At 39.4% G+C, this 22,526-nt stretch overlaps 2 protein-coding genes across 2 annotated transcripts; both read left to right on the top strand.

Moving 5' to 3' along the window:
* Positions 1-17,293: 17,293 nt before the first annotated feature.
* PYURF (PIGY upstream open reading frame) lies at positions 17,294-19,306 on the top strand. Its single transcript, XM_045986070.1, has 2 exons — positions 17,294-17,615; positions 19,165-19,306. The coding sequence occupies exons 1-2, from the start codon at positions 17,413-17,415 to the stop codon at positions 19,304-19,306; spliced, it is 345 nt and encodes a 114-aa protein (XP_045842026.1). The 5' UTR covers positions 17,294-17,412.
* Positions 19,307-19,400: 94 nt separating this feature from the next.
* On the top strand, positions 19,401-20,191 carry PIGY (phosphatidylinositol glycan anchor biosynthesis class Y). The gene has a single exon (XM_045986083.1). It carries the CDS (start codon positions 19,401-19,403, stop codon positions 19,614-19,616), a length of 216 nt encoding a protein of 71 aa, XP_045842039.1. The 3' UTR covers positions 19,617-20,191.
* Positions 20,192-22,526: the final 2,335 nt, after the last annotated feature.

Below are 22,526 nucleotides of genomic sequence, written 5' to 3' on the forward strand. Positions count from 1 at the left end.
TGTTCTCCTTTTAGTTTCATTTACCTGGCCTTATTAGATACTGCAGTATCCCACTTTTGATGGAACCTGTTTGTATACTGCAAGTTAATTCCTCGTAAAGAATCACTTCTCCAGTGTACTGTCAGATCAGATGTAAGAACAAAGCAGTTGCCTTGGGTTTAGTTTTGTGTTTTATTAATAAAAACTGAAATGGGAAAAAAAATGAAATCTTGCCATGTGCAACAATGTGGATGGAGCTAGAGTGTATTATGCTACATGAGTTAAGTCAGTCAGAGAAAGTCAAATACCAAATGATCTCACTCACATGTAGAATTTAAAAACGAAAACAGATGGACATATTGGAAGAGGGGAAAAAAGGACTGAAACAAACCATAAAACACCCTTAAAGACAGAGAACAAACAGAAGGCTGATGGAGGGATGTGGGTGGGGAATGGACTAGATGTCCGATGGGTATTAAAGAGGGCACTTTTGTGATAAGTACTGGGTGTTATATGAAAGTGATGAATCACTGAATTCCACTCCAGAAACCAATACTGCACTGTATGTTAACTAAAATTTAAATAAAAATAAAGAAAGATGGGGGCGCCTGGGTTCCTCAGTGGGTTAAAGCCTCTGCCTTTGTCTCAGGTCATGATTTTAGGGTCCTGGAATCGAGCCCCGCATCAGGCTCTCTGCTCAGTGGGGAGCCTGCTTCCTCCTCCTCTCTCTGCCTGCCTCTCTGCCTACTTGTGACCTCTGTCTGTCAAATAAATAAATAAATCTTTAAAAAATAAATAAATAAAAATAAAGATAGAAAGCCATTACTGAAAGTTACAAGTATACATTCCTTTGATATTGGTTCATACAATACAGTAACTAGATACTTGCTATAATTTTTAACCAAAAAATTATTCAAACAAAGAATACAAAATTAGAACTAGAATTTCACCAGACCAGCAACTTCTTTCTGACAAATAGGACCAGCCAGTTTAATAAAGATATCATCTATTTCATTATTAAACATAGGTATCATCTGAACTATTATATTTTATATTATTTATATTACATCATATTATATGACAAGTTTGGAATAAGAGAGACAAAAAAAGGTAAAGAAACTATCGAAACATGGTTTCTTCAACGTCTGTTATGTAATTCCAATTCTAGACCCAGCAAAAGTTTGAAAAAATATTCCTAGCATAGGAATTACATTACATATCATGGAGGAACATGACAATTATTGCAGAATTACTATTTCAACAACAGCAAGGTCCAAAAACTATTTGTGAAACTCTGTGACAAAGTCTATGTAAATAACATCAAATTCATCTGGGATTAACAATGTCAAGGGTGTTTCCATTTTTACAACACACAAAAGCCAACAACAATGATCTGAATAATGAAGTCTTGTGATTTTTCAAACCAGGTTCTATGATGCATGGGAGGACTAGAAAAGTATATAAAAGAATCATTATTACGGACTGACGGTGACATAAATATTACCAGATCTGGTAGTCACAAGTATTTCCAGTTCTCTTTCTTCCTAACATTTAGATAGTACTCCCCCACCCAACTGAAGTTAGACATAGACTTGTGACTTTTTTGGCCAATAATATTTGAGTATAAGTGGAATGTGTGTACTTTCTTAGGTTCCTTTCCTTGTCTCAAAGTAACCAGTAACATCTTCGCTGGTAAAAAGAAAGCAAATAAGGACAACAAGGAGAAAAGACCCTAATCAATCTATAACTGTTATGGGTTAGGTTTATCTACACAAACTTGCAGTATCCCTAGTTCAAAAGTGATTAAAATGGGGCGCCTGGGTGGCTCAGTGGTTTAAGCCGCTGCCTTCGGCTCAGGTCATGATCTCGGGGTCCTGGGATCGAGTCCCGCATCGGGCTCTCTGCTGGGCAGGGAGCCTGCTTCCCTCTCACTCTCTCTGCCTGCCTCTCTGCCTACTTGTATCTCTCTCTGTCAAATAAATAAATAAAATCTTTAAAAAAAAAAAGTGATTAAAATACTGTTACTCTCATGTGTTTTAACGTAACAGCATGAACACAAAATAAACTCATTATTCCAAGCCACTGATATTTGAGAGTTGTTTTCAGTCTACTATAATTAAGCATATCTTAACTGATTGCTTCCCAAAGGGCAAGGAAGTCCCTTCTAAAATATTTGGTCATTATTCACATTTATACCACTATTAAGGAGAAATGAGATATAGAAAGTACTTGAGGGGCGCCTGGGTTGCTCAGTGGGTTAAGCCTCTGCCTTAAGCTTGGGTCATGATCTCAGGGTCCTGGGATCGAGTCCCGTATCGGGCTCTCTGCTCAGCAGGGAGCCTGCTTCCTCCTCTCTTTCTCTCTCTCTCTCTCTGGCTGCCTCTCTGCCTACTTGTGATCTCTTTCAAATAAATAATAAAAAAAAAAATCTTTTTTTTTTTTAATTTTAAAAAAAGAAAGTACTTGAATTACTACATAGTTACATGAGGAGAACTCTATATTATGCTTTAGTTTAGAATTTTTCCTGAAAAAAGTTTTTTTAAGTTTTTAAGTTTTTTTTTTTTTAAGTTCAGATTATAAAAGTTCTTTATGGTCAAGTTACCTTCAAGTATATACAAAAAGAAAACAGGGGCGTCTGGGTGACTCAGTGGGTTAAACCTCTGCCTTCAGCTCAGGTCATGGTCTCAGGGTCCTAGGGTTAAGCCTCTGCCCTCAGCTCAGGGTCTTAGGATTGAGCCCCACATCCAGCTCTCTGCTCAGCAGGGAGCCTGCTTCCCCCTCTCTCTCTGCCTGCCTCTCTGACTACTTGTGATTTCTCTCTCTGTCAAATAAAGAAATAAATAAGTCTTTAAAGAGAGAAAACATATTTTCCTTGGAGCCATCATTACTTTAAAAATGAATGTTTCTCATATATAATTCCCTCATAATTGAGAATTCTGTAAATGGCTTCCTTTTAAAAATTAAACACATTTAAATATGTATTACAAAGTCTATTAAGAGACTTTAAGATGTTTGATCACCTTCTTTTAAATCCTGTAGAGTTGAAGTATTTTTTTACCAAGCCAGTGGAACCGGAAGAGAGGAAGAGCAGTGTTAGGGGTTGAATTGTGTCCCTCCAAATTAATATGTTGAGATACCAGCCCATCGTACCTCAGAAAGTGACTATAATTTGAGATGGAGCCTTTAAAGAGGTAAATAATGTAGCATGAGATCATATAGGTGGGCCCTAATCCAACGGGACTAATGTTATTACAAGAAGCAGAGACTAGGAAATACGCACATAGGAAAGACCATGTGAAGACACGGAGAAAGATAGCTATCAAACAAAATTGTCAAAAACTGTCACAAGAGACAAAGGTCATCATATAATAATAAAGGGGTCAATTCATCAAGAGGATGCATCTAACATTGGAACACCAATATTTATAAAGCAAATGTTAACAGAATTGAAGGAAGAAATAGTAACAGTAGGGGACTTCAATCCCATTTTCATCAGTGGATAAACCATCAAGACATGATAAATAAGGAAACAGCAAACTTGAGCAACACCGTAGAACCAAAGGACCCAAGAGCCATATGCGGAACATTCCATCCAACAGCAGCAGTATGCACATTCTTTTCAAACACACATAGATCATTACCCAAAACAGACCAAATATTAGGTTATGATACAAATCTTAACAAATTTAAGTATCAAAAGGTACCATACAAAGTATCTTTTCTGAATACAATGGTATGAAACTAGAAGTCTGTAACTAAAGGAAAATCAGAAATTCATAAATATGTAGAAATTACACTCCTGAATAAACAATGGGTCAGAGAAGAAATCAAAAGGGTAATCAAAAGTACTTGAGACAAACAAAAACAAGCACAAAGCATACCAAAATTTACAGTATGCAGCAAAAGCAGTTCTAAAGGGGACATTTATAGTGCTAAAGGCCTATATCTAAAAAAAAAAAAGAAGGGCTTCTGGGTGGCTCAGTTGCTTAAGTGTCTGAATCTTAATCTCAATTCAGGTCTCAATCTCAGGGTCTTGAGTTCAAGCCCCACATTGGGCCCCATGCTCAGCACAGAATTATTTAAAAAAAAATAATAATAATAATAAATAAAATAAAATAAAAAATAAAAATCTCAAATAAAGAACTAACTTTACACCTCAAGGAACTAGAAAAAGTACAAACTTAGTGGAAGGAAGACAATAATAAAGACCAAAGCAGAAATAATGAAACAGAGATACAATAGACAAGATCAATGAGGGGTGTCTGGGTGGCTCAGTCAGTTGGCCACTGGCTTTTGGTTTTGATTCAGGTTGTGATCTCAGGGTCATGGGGACTGAGCCCCGCATCGGCCCAGAGTCTGCTTGTCCCTTACTCTCTGCTCCTCCTCATGCTCACTCACCCACACACCCTCTCAAATTAATGAATAATAAAAATTTTTTAAAAAATCAATGAAACTAGGGTTGGTTTTTTGAAAAGATAAACAAAATTGAGAAAACTTTACCTAGCTTAATAAAAAAAATAGAGAAAACTCATATAAATAAAACTGTAAATGAAAGAAGAGCCATTACAATTAATACCACAGAAATACAAACGATCGGAATGTCTGGGTGGCTCAGTCGGTTAAGGCTCTGCCTTCAGCTCAGGTTATGATCCCAGCGTCTTAGCATCAAGTCCCGCATTGGGTCTCATGCTCAGTGGAGAGACTGCTTTTCCCTCTACCTCTGCAGCCCCGTTCTCCCCCTGCTTGTGCTCTCTCTCACTCTCCCTCTCTCTCTGACAAATAAAATCTTAAAAAAAAAAAGAAATACAAATGATCATAAGAGACTACCATGAACAATTATATGGCAACAAATTAGATAACTTACAAGAAAAAGCTTAACTCCTAGAAGTGCAACCTACCAATATTGAATCACAAAGAAATTTTTAAAAATACGAATAGAATAATAAGGAGATTTAATCAGTAAAAGTGCAGAACCTAATGGCCTTACTGGTGACTTCTACAGGTATTTAGAGAAATTTAATGCCAACCCTTCTCAAACTCTTCCAAAAAATTGAAGGGAAAACTTTAAAAGTCATGTAATAAGGCCACCATTACCCTGAGATCAAAGCCAAACAAGGACACTACAAAAAAGAAAATTACAGGCCAATATCCCTGATGAATATAGATGCAAAAATCTTCAACAAAACACTACCAAACTGAATTCAGGAGCACGTTAAGAGGATCATACACCATGATCAAGTGGGATTTATCCTTTGGATACAAGGATGATTCAACATATGCAAATCAATAAAGGTGAGACATGATATTAACAGAATGAAGGATAAAAATCATATGATCGGACCTGAGGCCCGTCCGGAACCTGCGGGCCCGGCTGGTGCAGCGTCACCAGCCGAGCCGGTGCGGGGCGGGCTGAGCGGCCGCTGCCGCCCCCAACGAACCAGGATCGCGCGGAGGCCAGCAGCGCGTGGGCCAGGGGAGGGGGCCCAGCGGTCAAGAAAAGTCATGGACTCTGATGAAGAGGACGATTATTGAAATTTAAGATGTTCAGAGACTGGAACTTATTGTTCTAGGACAGATAATACTGGGTAGAAGTGATCTGATTGTTTACTTTGTTTATTGTCTATATGCCTTTTAAAAAAATAAACTTGTTATGCAAAATAGAAAAAAAATCATATGATCGTTTCAATAGATGCAAAAAAAGCATTTGACAAAGTACAACAACCATTCGATAAAAACCTAAACTAAGAGGGAACATATCTCAGCGTAACAAAGGCCATATATGAAAAAACCAACAGCTAACATCATACTCAAGGTCAAAAAGCTGAAATTTTTCCAAGATGAGAAACAAGACAAGGATGTCCACTCTCACCACTTCTGTTTAACCTGGTGCTAGAAGTCCTAGTCAGAGCAGATAGGCAAGAAAAAGAAATCAAAGGCATTCAAATCTGAAAGAAAGAAGTGAAATTGTCTCTGTTTGTCAAAGACATGACCTTATCTACAAAGAAAAAAAAACCCTAGGGGTGCCTGGGTGGTTCAGTGGGTTAAGCCTCTGCCTTCAGTTCAGGTCATGGTCTCAGGGTCCTGGGATTGAGCCCCACATCGGGCTCTCTGCTCAGCGGGGAGCCTGCTTCCTCTCTCTCTCTCTCTCTGCCTGCCTCTCTGCCTACTTGTGATTTCTGTCTGTCAAATAAATAAAATATTAAAAAGAAAAAAAACAACCCTGAAGAAACCCTAAAGTCTCCACCAAAAATCTATTAGCACAGATAGATAAACAAATGTAGAAAAGCTGCAGGACACAAAATCAATATACAAAAATCAATTGCATTTTTATGCACTAATAATAAACTATTCAAAAAAGAAATTAAGAAAACAGTCCCATTTACAATAACATGCAAAAAAATTAAATACTTGGGAATGAATTTAACCAAAAAGATGAAAGATCAGTAAACTGAAAACTATGAAACACTGGTGAAAAAAAACAAAGAAGACAGAAATAAATGGAAAGACATCCCATGTTCATAGATTAGAAGAATTAATATTGTTAAAATGTCCACTAATATCCAAAGAGATCTACAGACACAATGTAATTCCTATTCAAATTCCAGGGCTATTTTTCACAAATTAAAAAAAAAATCCTAAAATTCATAGGTGACAAAAGTCCTCAAGTAGCCTGAGTATTTTTGAGCAACAGGAACAAACCTGAGGTTCTCACATCCTGATTTCAAACTATATTACAAAGCTATAGTAATCAATACAGTATGGTATGGTACCAGTATAAAGATAGACATAAAGGATAATGAAACAGAATAGGGGGCCCAGAATAAATCTACACATTTATGGTCAATTGGTCTTCCATAAAGATCTCAAGAACACTTGAAGGGGAAAGGTAGTCTCTTCATAAATAGTATTGAGAAAACTGGGTATCCACATGCAGAAGAATGAAATTGGAACCTATCTCACAACATAATACAAAAATTGACTCAAGATGGATTAAAGACTTCAATGTTTACCTGAAACTGTAAGACAACTAGCAGAAAAGAGGGAAAATATTTCTTGACTTGGTCTGGGAAATGACTTTTTGAATATGACCCCAAAGGCATTGGCAACAAAAACAAAAGTACATAGAGAGATTGCATCAAACTAGAAAGTTTCTCACAGCAAAGAAAACAATCAGCAAGTAAAAAAACCCTAAGAAATGAGAGAAAACACTTGCAAACTATACATCTGATAAAGGGTTAATATCCAAAATATAGAAGGAACTCAAACAACTCAAAGCAAGAAAGCAAATAACCCAATTTTAAAATGCGCAAAGTACTTGAATAGACAGTACTCAAAGGAAGGCATACACGGTGCCTGGGTGGCTCAGTGGGTTAAACCTCTGCCTTTGGCTCGGGTCATGATCTCAGGGTCCTGGGATCGAGTCCTGCATCGGGCTCTCTGCTCAGCGGGGAGCCTACTTCCTCCTCTCTCTGCCTGCCTCTCTGCCTACTTGTGATCTCTGTCTGTCAAATAAATAAATAAATTCTTAAAAAATTTTTAAAAAAAATAAAAATAAAAAAGAAGGCATACAAATGGCCAACAGGTATATGAAAAAATCCTCAACATCACTGATTACTGAGAAAATGCAAATCAAAACCGAGAGATAGCACCTCACATATGTTGAAATGGGTATTATGGCTAAAGATAATAAGCATTGATGAGGATACGCAAAAAAGGGAATCCTCATATACCTTTAGTGGGAATGTGAACTGGTACATCCATTTTGGAAAACAGTATGGAAGTCCCTCAAAAAAATAGAACTAGAACTACCATTGGATCCAGGAATCCCTCTTCTAGGTATGTATCCAAAGGAAATGAAATCAGGATCTCAAAGAGATATTGGCACTCCCATGTTCACTGCAGCATAATTCAGAATAGCCAAGATATGGAATCAATCTAAGTGTCCATCAAGAGGTGAATAAATAAAGAGAAAGTGAGATATTACATACATATGATACATATGCATATATGTATCATATATATGTATATAAAATGAAATATTATTTGGTCTTTTAAAAATTATCGTAAAAGATCATTTATCATCACAAATCATTTGTGACATGAATGAACATGGAAGACATTACACTAAGTGAAATAAGCTGGACACAGAAAAGCAAATACTGCATGATCTCATGTGGAATCCAAAACCATCTAATTCATGGAAACAGAGAGTAGAGTGGTGGTTGCCAGGGCTAGGATCAGGGGTGGGGTGGGAGAAATGGAGAGATGTTGACCAAAGTGTACAAAGTTGCAGTTATGCAAGATGAGTAAGCTCTGTAGATCTAGTATAAGCATGGTGACTATAGTTAATAATACTGTATCGCATACTTGAAATTTGATGAGAGTACATCTTTCTTTTTTTTAAGATTTTATGTATTTATTTGATACAGACAGAGACCACAAGTAGTCAGAGAGACAGGCAGAGAGAGAGGAGGAAATAAGCTCCCTGCGAGCAGAGAGCCCGATGTGGGGCTCGATCCCAGGACCCTGAGATCATGACCTGAGCCAAAGGCAGAGGCTTTAACCCACTGAGCCACCCAGGCGCCCTGGTAAGAGAGGACATCTTAAGTATTCTCACTATACACACACACAAAATGTGAGGTGATGGATACTTTAATTAGCTTGATAGTAGTAATTATTTCACAATGTGTATGTATATCAAAACATCACATTATATGCCTTAAATACATGCAATTTTTATTTGCAAAAATCATACCTCAATAAAGCAAAAAAAAAATTAACAATTAGGGATCTAAAAGAACTCCATGATTCCTTTACAATGGCATAGAAGCATTTGAAAGAATAGTTTGAAATATCCTATTTATTGTGCTAGATCTATAACTCCAGAAAACAAGTAAACATTCATCAAATCACAATTTCAGCATAGCTCTCTCTCTCTCTCTCTCTCCTTTCAGACAGAGAGAGAGGAGGAAGCAGCTCCCTGCTGAGCAGAGAGCCAAATGCCGGGATTGATCCCAGGACCCTGGGATCACAACCTGAGCCGAAGGCTTTAACCCACTGAGCCACCCAGGTGCCCCCATTGTTCTCTTTTTAAGAATATGTGGGTGGGGGAGCCTGGGTGGCTCAGTGGGTTAGGCCTCTGCCTTCCTTCGGCTCAGGTTATGATCTCGGGGTCCTGGGATCAAGCCCCGCATCGGGCCCTCTGCTCGGTGGAGAGCCTGCTTCCCCCTCTCTCTCTCTGTCTGCCTCTCTGCCTACTTGTGATCTCTGTCTGTCAAGTAAATGAATAAAATCTTTTTTAAAAAAGGAACACATGAATTACCTTATATTTACACTTAAAAATTCAACATTTAAAAAAAAAAGAATATGTGGGTGAACAAACAGACCAGAACTCAGGATTCATCAACACCAACATAAGCCTGGTTTTTTTATTATAAAGTATGACTAATAACATAGGACATTATCTTCCTGTCAGAGGGCTTTGGAGGAGCCAAATGCATAGACATCTGAGAAACAAGAGTTCTACTGCTATTCCTCTTCAAGTGTAATCCCCCAGGAGCTGCTGAATGCAAAACTTCCATTTACTTAAGGTTTTAAAATTCAGTTAGACAGAATACAGAGACACACCCTGTTTTTGGAAATAATTGTGAGGCTAAACCCTCTAAAATATCAGAAGATTTCCATTTTAAACAGTCTTCTAATATTTTTAAAAGATTTTACTTATTTTTACTTTTGAGAGGGAGAGAGAGCGCGAGAGCAGGGGAAGGGGCAGAGGGAGAGGGAGAGAGAAAGCAGGGGAAGGGGCAGAGGGAGAGGGAGAGAGCCTTCAGCAGGCTCTGCCCTGAAGGCAGAGCCGGAGGCAGGGCTCAATTCCAAGATCACCACCTGAGCTGAAATCCAGAGTCTATCACTCAACAAACTGAGCCACCCAGGTGCTGCCAGTCTTCTAATTATTATATGTAATCTCCAGGTATTTCAAATACAGAGCTAAACAATTTCTCATTAGATCGCTTAGGAAACTTGCTGTTTTGTTTAGCTGTAAATATAACCTTATCTCCTTAAGATATTTATGTAATCCCATATGATATTTAATTACATAGAGAAAAACAGTAATTTACAGTAGAGACAATTTGCAGGAACCATCTTGATAAAATGTGCAGAATTAGAATCAGGAGTAATGCTTCTTAGTATGAAGAACTGAAAAGGACACAGCATCAATCTTTGGTATTCCTGGCAAAAATGCATAATCTGAATCTAATTGTGAAGAAATATCACACAATCCAAGTCAAGGCATGGACTTGCTGAGAAATAACTGCACTATATGCTTCAAGATGTCAAGATCATGCAAGACCAAAAACAAACAAACAAACAAACAAAAACCCCAGCAACAAACTATTTCTTTTCCCTTTTTTAACTATTTCATGTTATAAGAGAAAAATAAGACACAGAAACTAAATCCAATGTTTGATAGTGGATTGTATCCTGGGCCAGAAATATTTTTTTTTCTTTTGCTATAAAAGTACACTAATGGGACAACTGGTGAAATTTTAATCTGTAGATTTTATAAGAACATTGTATCAATATTAACTTTCTGATTTTGATCACTGTACCATGGTAATATAAGAAAATGCTTTCTGTTTTGTTTTGAAGTGGTTAAGCCTCATGTCTGCAAGTTACTCTCAAACACCATTTTTTTTAAAGATTTTATTTATTTGACAGACAGAGATCACAAGTAGGCAGAGAGGCAGGCAGAGAGAGAGAAGGGGAAGCAGGCTCCCCGCTGAGCAGAGAGCCCGATGCAGGACTCGATCCCAGGACCCTGAGATCATGACCTGAGCCGAAGGCAGTGGCTTAAACCACTGAGCCACCAAGGCGCCCCCCTCAAACACCTTTTTAAAAGCAAGCTGGAGAGTTGTTAATTTAGGAAATCGCAATGAGAGTATATAAGAATTCTTTGTAACTTTTATGTAAATTGTAAAGATAGATAACCTCAAACAAAAAAAAAATTTAGAAGACAGATCTAATATAGTACTCCTTCTAGTACCTCTACTCTTATTTTTTTTTCAAGATTTTATTTATTTATTTGAGAGAGAGTGAGAGAGAAAATGAATGAGCAGGGGAGAGGCAGAGGGAGAAGCAGAATACCCACTGAGCAGGGAGCCCAATGCTGGCTTAATCCTGGGATTGAGGATCATGACCTGAGCCAAAATGCTAACCAAACTGAGCCATCCAGGCACCCCTCCATTGTAACTTATATTGTTCAAAATTATAACCAGGCTGGAAAAGAGTTTATGTTAAAATTTCTCTAAATTGAAAAAGAAAAGTATGTTGAGCTAATCTTTTCACTGGTATATTCCTGCCATGTTGTATAACTGCATAATAATTTTTTTCTGTTGACAAGAGGAACAACTAAACATTTGAAAACTAAGCTGACCTATTGTATTCATTTTATAGGCTTTTTTTTTTTTTTTAAAACCTACTCTGGGGGGTGCCTGGGTGGTTCAGTGGGTAAAGCCTTTGCCTTTGGCTCAGGTCATGATCTCGGGGTACTGGGATCGAGCCCTACATCGGGCTCTCTGCTCCGCCGGGAGCCTGCTTCCCCCTTTCTCTCTGCCTGCCTCTGCCTGCTTGTGATCTCTCTGTCAAATAAATAAATAAAATCTTAAAAAAAAAAAAAAAAAAGCCTACTCTGGGGTGCCTGGGTGGCTCAGTTGGTTAAGCATCTGCCTTCAGCTCAGGTCGTGATCCTGGGGTTCTGGAATCGAGCCCTGCATTGGGGTCCAGGCTCAGCCGGGAACCTGCTCCTCCCTTCCCTCTGCTTATGCTCTCTCCCTCTCTCTTTCTCTCTCTCAAGTAAATAAATAAAATCTTTTTTAAAAAACCCTACTATGTGCCAGCCACTGTGCTAGATGCAGGGATAAAGAAACAAAACAAACATGGTATGTGACCTAAAGGATCTTACAGATTAGTACAGGTGTCTTTGTGTGTGTATGTGTGTGTGTGTTATACCATTGTACATGATGGATGAATTAGCTAATACCCAGGGTACAGGGAAAAGGAGGGAGTTACAAAAATCTTCATAAGAGGGATCACTGAAACTTGGTCTTAATGGTAAGTAAGAGCTTTAGATGCACAAATGGAGAAAAGGATATTTGGGGCAGGTGTCATGGCATGAGCAAAGGACATGGAGCTATAAATCAGCCTAGAGTAATAGTGGGACAGCAAATAATTCAGAACGGCTGAATACAAGATGGGAAGTGGCATAGTGATAAGATGCTGGAGAGGCAGAGGTTAGTTTTTTGAGGGCCTTATAAGCCATTGTGCCAAGAATCTTTGCATAATCCAATGGAAGTGGGGTTGGGAGTTCTTGGCCGTTTGTCTGTGTCTATGAATATCTAACTTGTTAAACTATCACACACAAAGCAAGATACATCGAAGTAGGTCACTCCATTCCCACAAGATGGTTTGTGTTAATTATAACAACAGGATGAAACAGAGAATGGAACGTTCTATCATTTTTATATCTTATATTATGACATGAGAAATACTCACATCTTTCTACTTTGTTATATTGCTGTATGAGATTGGAGGAGACTTGACTTTCAATGCATCAAATGAGAAAGGTCAAGCTGTAAATGAATGTTATCACTGTCAATTGTCTTTGCAGTCACTCCAGGGAGAGAAATAGTGGCTCAGTTAGGACCACAGTGCTTGACGGTGAATACACCTCTTTTTTGTTTGCCTCTTGTATATTAGGGTTACATGGGGTCAAAAATCTGTGCTCCCATTTTTAAAAGAGTTCAACAGCAAAGGAGAGAAACCCTGCAATCAGAAGCTTAAAGAATGTGGAGGAAACGGATGTTGGTTACTTAAGATTATCTTGAGTAAAAATAAAAGAGCCTCAGTGAAAAAAATATTTCTGATTTATTCTGTCTCAGCATCCTGAACTTCGATTTACTCTGGTACAATAAAGACATATAAAGAGAATGAAAAGATAAGCCACGAACTGGGAAAACTATTTCAAAAGACATATCTAATAAAGGACAGTTATTCAAAATGTTCAAAGAAATCTTAAAGCTCAACAGTAAGAAGATGAACAATCCAACTTTAAAAATGTGCAAAAGATCTGAATTGACACCTCACCAAAGATAATATACAGATAGCAAATAAACATATGAAAAAATGCTCAACTTCATACACCATTAGGGACTTGCAAGTTAAAATAAGGAGATAACGACAACGCCTACTAGAATGGTGAAAATCTAAGAGGCGGACAACACCAAATGTTGGCAAGAATGTAGAACAACAGGAATTATTCATCGCGGTTGGAAACACAAAATGGTACAGTCACTTTGGAAGACAGTTTGACAGTTTCTTACAAAACTAAATACACTCTGACCATATGATCTGTAACCACATTCCTCGGTATTTACCCAAATGAGTTAAAAATGTATGTCCACATAAAAACCTGGGTATGAATGTTTGTAGCAGCTTTTTTCATAGTTGCCAAAACTTGGAAGCAACCAAGATGTCAATCAATAGGTAAATGGATAAATAAATTACAGTATATCCAGAAAATAAATATTATTCAACGTAAAAAGAAATGAGCTATCAAATCATGAAAAGATACAGAGAAACCTTAAATGCATATGGCTAAGTTAAAGAAGCCAATCGGAAAAGGTTACATACCATATGAGTCCAACTATATGACATTCAGGAAAAGGCAAACTAGGGCAACAGTAAAAATTTCTGTGGTTTCCAAGGGTTAGGTGAGATGAAGGGATGAGCAAGTAAAGCACAGGGGATTTCTAGGGCAGTGAAACTATTCTGTATGATACCATAATGGTGGATACATGTCATTACACATTTGTCCTATCCCACAGAACACCAATGGGATGGTAAACAGTGGGACTTCTCAGCATCCATAACCATATGAGCTGATTCCTCATTATATTCATATATATACGTATGTATATATATATGAATGGGTTGAGACTCAACCCATATATTCATATGTGTGTGTGTGTGTATGTGTGTGTATATATATATGTGTGTGTGTATATCTATAGATATCTAGAGAAATCTATAGATATATATATATATACCTGGAGAACCGGAGAACCCCAGCTAATTCAGACAGTACCTGCCACGTAGTGGACCTTTGATAAATTATTTTGGGGCACCTGAGTGGCTGAGTTGGTCAAGTGTCTGCCTTCCGTTTGGGTCATATCTTAGAGTCCTGGGATCCAGCAAGAAGTCTGCTTCTCCCCACCCCCAACACTGCCTCTAGCCCCTGCTTGTGCTTTTTCTCTCAAATAAATAAAATATTTTTTAAATTACATTTTTAAAATATTTGCTATTTTTATAAGTGAAAAATGGAAATTTCTTTGATGTTTGAAACTTGCGTTCCTTTACTATTGTTATTTTGTGTTTGTTAACCAACTGCGTTTTCTTCTTTATGAATTTCATATTTTTTGATTACTCTATTAGACCCTTTATTTCAATGAACTCATTATAATTGTAATGTGTTAATAAAATTTTTGTGATTTTTGTTCCTAAAATAGATGTCATCAAATAAAGGCAACCACTGGCAAAATAAATCTTTGTAATTGCAGAAAGAAAAGTACAAGCAGGAGTATTAGTTCAATTGCCATCTAGTGGAATAATGCCATCTAGTGGAAATGCCATCTAGTGGAAAATTAATTTTAACTTCTTTCTCTGAATCAGAGATACCCAAATTTCAAGGCCCCAAATTTGGTATTTATGGGACTTCATTAAAATATATATTCTAGTCTCTAATCTGCCCCAGGATCTCTAACTCTAATGTGTACGATAGCTAAAGAGCATTGTGTTAGTATTATGCACACCATAAAAATTCCATGTCGGTTAAAATTAAGGCCCAGTGGTACACTGTGCGTTCACTTTCTTTTTTTTTTTATTTTTTAATAGATTCTATTTATTTATTTGACAGAGATCAAAAGTAGGCAGAGAGGCAGGGAGGTGTGGGGGGAAGCAGGCTCCCCACTGAGCAGAGAGCCTGATGCAGGGCTGGATCTGAGGACCCTGGGATGATGACCTGAGCAGAAGGCAGAGGCTTGAACCCACTGAGCCACCGAGGCGCCCCTATTGTTTAACCAGAATTTTCACCAATTTCACCACAATAAGTCATTTTGCAGCTGCTAGCATTTTTCAACATGTAATCTATGCCAGCCCCCTGTGCTAACTGCCCTTGTATTATTTTATTTAATCCTTTCAACAACTTTCGTAAGGTAGGTACTATTACTGTGGTACCTTACAGATGACAAGATTGGGGCAGAGAGTTTAAGTACCTTCTCCAACATCACACAGCTGTACAGTACCTGAGCCCATCACATTATTATAATGTGCACAAGGCTCTGCGATGGAACAGATCATGGTCATGCCAATAGCAAAAAAGGGCTAATGATGTTACAGTTCATTTCTGTCATCTACATTCAGCTTAGCATACCGCATTCCGAAATGAGTTCTATTCCTTCATTACTAAGGACTACTTAAGGACATTTTGTAACTTAATATTTACATGATTTGGACTAATATATCACACACTCAGATGTTCCTAACTATTGGTTATTGATCTTTGGTTTTATAAATTTGAAGATGTTTTCAGTGCTTTGCTGTTACTCTAAGTTTCCCCTAAATACTAACATAAGTGAAAGTAAACTGACCTGCTTTGAACCTTCTAAGTGGAGGCAAACTGGAACTAATTTATTTATAACTATTTAGAAAACCCAGGTGATAGGGATCTGTCAGCCAGGCTAGCCAAATTAAGGCTAATGAAACTGGTCTCAAGCATAGGTGTCTGCCTCTACCCCCCAAAGGCTAAGACACTAGGGCTGCCCAGCCTGACCTGGGTCCACTCGGTGCTGGCAGAAGTCAAACTCTGCTCCCCCATAGCTTGATGAAACATAGGTAGAATTTATCTCTTATAATCCACTCCCTCTGTAGGGCCCAAAGTATCAACTAACTACAACTGAAAAATTAATTCCTCCTACTGCCTTCGTAGGAAATAATGTGAAAGTAAACATAGGAACTTTACAATAGTTCATCTTGAGGTTACATCCCTGAAAACTGCCTGATGCTGAAGTCTTCTGAACATTAGTGAACAAAGAGCATCAAATAATGTAGTGGATTTTTAAACATAGAGTAAACTATAAAAATTTCTCAATTTATTTTCAGATTACTGAGTGGATGAAATATCTGCAAATAGCATCTTGTATCTGTATCTGTGTCCCTCACTCCCACCCCTATCTCCCAAGAGCCCAAAGTGTACAACGATAAAGTCCAATGAAACAAAAAAGGTTCAAGTCCATATTCAGCAAAAGAAAGGGAAAAAAAATTGATGACTAGCAAAGAATCTGCTAGCATACTGTACTGGAAAGAACAGAGGAGATAAAAATAACAATAGAGAACATTAACTGAGCATTAATTTGTCCCAAGCATTTTCCTAAATGTTCTTTGCATGCATGATCCCGTTTTAATCCCCACAAGGAGGAGATTTCATGAGGTAAATGCCATTATCTTATTACACAGGTAAAGAAACAGTAGTTAAGTCATTCTCTGGAGTCGCATAGCTAGTAAAACATGCACCAGAGCCCAAATCTACCACACTGTAACAAAGATCAAACCCGGGATCGCTTCCTTAGAGCGCCAGAGGCAAACTTGGGGCGAAAAATCCTTTAAATGGATTTCCCATTCAACTAATGGACACCTGCCCGATTACACAGTTACTTAGAGAATTTGCTGTCTGCAAGGTCATTTATGAACTGGTTGAGCTTTATTATGCGGTTAAAGTCACAGTAAGTCCCACAGGGTAAGAATCTGGACATCGTGGAGCTTAAGAGGCCTGTGGTATTCTTTCCAGGTTCTAAAGTTTTTATTTAGTAAGAAAAAGGGCGGGGAGACAAACGAGGTTACAGGAGCTATGGTAAAGATTTACATAAGACAAATCAATGCTTTTAACATACCCAGTGTGACAATGTGGTTGAAACCTCCTTTTGGAGATAACCACGTAGGTGCAAGGTTAACATTGTGACTTTGAGGTCCGGCCACTGGCTTCCTGGCACCCCTGCGAGAAGCCCTGGTGTAAGCTCAAAATACACCAATTTATGCATCGGTTTTGTTTGTAATTCGTAAATGCGGTGGCACAGTCGCCAGGGTCCTCCGGATGCAGGCCACGCCCACAACTACCGAGTGGGGCCGCGAGAAAAGCAGTCGGGTCAGGAGCACCCCCGGAACCAAAGCGCTAGCTCCTGCCGGCCCGGGGACTGCGTTTGCGCAGCACCGGGGGCGGGGGCTGGCCGGCAGTGGGGCTGGCGGCGCTGGCTCCGGCTGAAGGGGCCCGGGCTGGCGGAGGGCGCCGTGCGGTGCAGTGTGGCAGCGGCGGCCTGCCGGACCATGCTGAGCGGAGCGTGCGGCTGGCTCGCCTCAGCGCTGCGGGGTCCACGCGTGCCGCCGTTCGCGGTCGCCCGTAGGTGCCTTTACGCGTCGGGGTCACGGCGATCCGCGGACAAGAGCGAGAGGACCGGGGACCCACCCCGCGCCTTCGACCCGGCGCTGCTCGAGTTCCTGGTGTGCCCGCTCTCCAAGAAGCCGCTCAGGTGAGATTCGCCGGCTGCGGGTTTGCGTTCGCGCCCTCCGGGGGCCGGGGCGAGGGCGGGTGGGCCGCGCGGCAGCTCGGGGTCACTGAGGAGCCCGTCGGTCAGGCCGGGTGTTTTCCGCTGCCATTTTCTGGCTCCGGCCGGCCAGACACCACGCATCTCCAACTGCGGCGGGAAGGGCGGGAGGAGACCGAGGGGAGCCGAGTCCCAGGCCTCCCACATCAAGCCCCCCACCCGCAGGTTTGGGTCGGAGCGTTTGCAGGTTCACCAGTGGCCGCGCCGCGGAATCGCCAGGGAACTTTTTTTTCAATGCCGATTCCCGGGCACCACCCCGGGGCGACCCAGTCCGCGGGTCTGGGGGCGGGACTGGAGCACGGAGTTTTTTTTAGAAGGCCCCGCAGCGGTTCGGTTGTACCGCCAGGTTTATGAACTGTTGGTCCAAGGCGTGTGAAAATGTACAGCTGATGCCTGACGACCTTAAACGTTTACGTTCTGTGTGCTGCCCCCTTTTGGCTTAGTTTTGGACCGGCTGGGTTTTGTAAAGGCTTCCCTGAACCGAGAGCCAGGAAAAACAGTTCTGGGAGGGGAAAATGAAACAAGAGAAAATCGGAGGGAGACAAACGTAAGAGACTCTTAATCATAGGAAACGAAGAGTTGCTTGGGGACCTGAGGGGGGTATGGGGTGATGGGCATTAAGAAGGGCACATGATGTAATGAGCCCTGGGTGTTACATGCAAGTGATGAGTCACTGAACTCTACCTCTGAAACTGATAATACGTAATAATGTTAATTAATTGAATTTAAATTTTTAAAAAAACTCTACAGTTCCAGGCTACTAAAACTGAAGGCTGACAACATGGTAAATATCAGTGGTTATTTTGGGGTGGTGGATTGCTAGTCATTTTTTATTTTCAGTAATTTTTGCATTTCTCTTAATTATTTTCTGTAATGAATACACTCACTCAGTTTTCTTACACCTTGAAATGATCATTTGATCTGCCTCTTAGTTAATTGTGTAACTAGCTCACTGCAGGCCTGTTGCTTTCCAAAGTTTCCTCATTTCTATCCCATCTTCCTCAAATTTTTATTTTTTTATCTTGATTTTTCAGTGAGTTCCTTCTAATGGCTCAGTGTTGCTCTATTAAACATGTATTCTAAAGCGGAGAGATTGAGTTTTTCTCTAGTGGCTGTTTCAGTAGTAAATTAACTGGGATGGTTTTGAGGTTGCCCAGATTAAGAAAGGCATATTTGGATGAAAAGGGGAGATTTTTTCCTGACTGGATTTTAAAAATACATACTAAAGTATAGCTTGAGAATAAAGTGGAAAAGAAAATACGAGAGAAACTGAGTAAAATGGGAACAATTAGAAATTCATTTTCTAAGAGAAATGTTTCAACTGGGTAATACTGCTTTTAGAATTAGAAACAGTTTAATTCTGCTTTTTGAAATTAACAGTCTGTCAAGAATTAGATAAATGGTGGTGTTTATTGAACACCAAACTCTTCCACGCATTTTGTTTTCACAGTTCGTTTTCCTTTTCTCCCCTCAGATACGAAGCATCGACGAATGAATTGATTAATGAAGAGTTGGGAATAGCCTATCCAATTATTGATGGGATCCCTAATATGATACCACAGGCAGCTAGGATGACACATCAAAGTAAGAAGCAAGAAGAAATGGAGCAGCACTAGATCATAATTTTTTAAAAAGCAACACAGCTAAACTTTCTTACTACCACTTACCTTTTTAAAAGTCAGAGTGGCAGGTAGTAAGTGGGGGAGAAGAATGTTTCTGTCTCTTCCTACGTTGACTGTCCTTATACCATTGGTCTCTCTAGCGGGACTGTTCTACTCAGCCTCCGTGGAAGAAAACTTCCCACAGGGCTGCACTAGCACAACCAGCCTGTGCTTTTACAGTCTGCTCCTGCCCATTACCATACCTGTTTATGTGTTCTTCCACCTTTGGACTTGGATGGGTATTAAACTCTTCAGGCATAATTAATACAACCAGAGCCAAGATGATACATATATTAATGATATGTCATGAGTGTCTATCTCTGAAAGCTCAGCTATATGGAAATACTGGAAACCCACTTAAATTGCAGGAAAGATGCTTTGCCTTGCTTCTCTTGGAGGTTTAGGACTATGGGAGGCTTAAGCTGCAGGAGTTTCTTTTATATTTTTGTTCTGCCCTTGTTTTTTGAAAATTCTAATGTGTAACTACTGTATCAGAAGAAACACTTTAACAGTTTTTTGGAAATTAACAGTCCTGACCATCACCTGATGACTTTCTTAACCCATTCATCTAAAAATAATTAAAATTTTATATGTTTATTTTAGATTCAAAGTATTTGGCAGAGTCACATGTTAAGGATGACTGAAATAATTCCAAAGGAGTTGTGTTGGAGCAGTTGTAGAGAAATGTATTTGAGCTAGTGTGCTAGAAGACCACAATAAAATGGAAATTTCATGTACTTGAGAACATTCTGAGTTTGTAAAATTACCTTTGTTTCTTTGGCATCAAATCCTTACAATAGTAATAATAAAATGAGATGACACTATTCCATTAAAAAAAAAAAGTGTTGTTTTTGTTTGGTCACAAATGCGTGGTTTCAAAAGAAGGGAAATTTGGGGTGCCTGGGTGGCTCAGTGGGTTAAAGCCTCTGCCTTCAGCTCAGGTCATGATCCCCAGGGTCTTGATCCCCATATCGGGCTCTCTGCCTAGCAGGGAGCCTGCTTCCTTCCTCTCTCTGCCTGCCTCTCTGCCTACTTGTGATCTCTCTCTGTCAAATAAATAAAATCTTTTTTTAAAAAAAGGGGAAATGTAAAAATATTCTAAAGTTTAAAATGTAGGCAATGTTTAAACAGGCACTTAATACCCCACATAGAATACTTTCCCAGGAAAATATGTATATTTGAGGATAGAGGTAGGGTTGGAAGGCTTGTAAAGAGCTTTAGTGTCCTATTGAGCTAAGAGCTGTGTTTTAAATCACATTTCAGTTGAACTTTTTCCTGCCTTAGGAGACCTGTTTGGTAGTGCATTGTTTCAGTGTATTCTGTAGTACAAATCATGTTTTTAAAATCACTCTGATACTCAACACCAAAAAAACGGGACCTGAACAGACATTTTTCCAAAGAAGACCTACAGGTAGCCAACAAGACACATGAAAAGATGCTCAGCGTCACTAATCATCAAGGAAATGAAAATCAAAACCATAATGAGATACCATGTTATACCTGTCAGAATGGCTAAAATAAATGAGAAATAGCGTTGGCAGGGATGTGTAGAAAAAGGAACCCTTGTGCAGTGTTGATGGGAATGTAGATACTGTGGGATAGTATAGAGGTTCCTCAAAAAATCAGAAATACTAAATTATCCAGTAATTCCAATACCGGCTATTTACCCAAAGAAAACAAACACGAATCTTAAAAAATACATGCACCCCTATGTTTATTGCAGCATTATTTACAATATCAAAATACGGAAGCAATCTAAGTTCAATGGATGGAGAAGATGTGGCATATAAGGCTGGAGGGAAGAGGGCTTGGGAGACAAGTTGATCAAAGGCAAAGCCATTTTGGTTGTTTTTTTTGTTGTTGTTTTTTTGTTTTTTAAAGATTTTATTTATTTAATTGACAGAGAGAGAGATCACAAGTAGGCAGAGAGGCAGGCAGAGAGAGAGGAGGAAGCAGGCTCCCTGCGGAGCAGAGAGCCCGATGCGGGGCTCGATCCCAGGACCCTGAGATCATGACCTGAGCCGAAGGCAGCGGCTTAATCCACTGAGCCACCCAGGTGCCCCAGCCATTTTGGTTTTAGGTTGACCCTTACTCTAAAACTCAGCAGGAAAAGTGACGCAAAATTGTTCCCTGTGGGTAATCCCACAATCCTAAAACAATGGAAAAACTAATTGCCTAATGTGAATGAGAAACCCGAAGTTAAAGTGTAAGCCCATCCCTATATGCTTAACTAATTTAAGGAAAATATATAGGGGCACCTGGGTGGCTCAGTCAGTTGAGCAGCCTGCTCTTGATTTCAGCTCAGGTCATGATCTCAGGAGCTGGTTACTGAGCCCTGCCTTGGGCTTCTTGCTCAGCAGGGACTCTGCTTGAGGATGCTTTGTCTCCATCTCCCTTTCCCTCTGCCCCTCTCCCTGCTCTCTCCCTCTCTCAAATAAAATCCTAAAATAATTTATAAAAACAGAAGCAAGGGAGAATCCTCTTCCTGTCCTGGGGAAGACTGCTACTTTGTCTATGAAGTAGCTCCTTTCTTGTATACTTAATCTTTTTCCGTTTCTCTAAATGGGTTGCTCTTAAATTCTTCCTTGTACAAAGCCAAAAACCCCTTGGAGAGGGGCCTGAGGCCTTCTTGGGGCCTCAGCCTGTCTAGCATCATATACACAATGGTATATTACTCCTATGTAAAAAAAAAAAAAAAAAAATGAGATCTTGACATTTGTGACAACATGGGTTGATCTTGAGGGTATTAATGCTAAGTGAAATACATCAAAGACAAAGACAAATACCATATGATTTCACTTATATGTGGAATCTAAAAACCAAAAAGAAATAGATGCAAATACAGAAAACAAACTGATGGTTTGTTCCCCAGAAGGGAAGGGTAGGGGGAATGGGCAAAAAGTTGAAGGGAAGTGGGAAGTACAGGCTTCCAGTTACGGAATAAAGTCATTGAAATAAAAGGTACATAGGGAATGTAGCCAATGGTATCATAATAGCATTTAAAGTGACAGATGGTAGCTAGATTTGTGGTGAGTTTAGCACAGTGTAGAGAGTTGTCCAATCACTGTGTACATCTGAAACCAATGTAACATTGTGTGCCAACTATATTTAAAAAAATCACTGCATGGCAATATACAAATAATCTAGACAGTTATAGAAGTTCCTATCATTTCCT

Source organism: Meles meles, chromosome 2 (genome assembly GCF_922984935.1).
Source record: "Meles meles chromosome 2, mMelMel3.1 paternal haplotype, whole genome shotgun sequence".
Lineage (NCBI taxonomy): Eukaryota > Metazoa > Chordata > Mammalia > Carnivora > Mustelidae > Meles > Meles meles.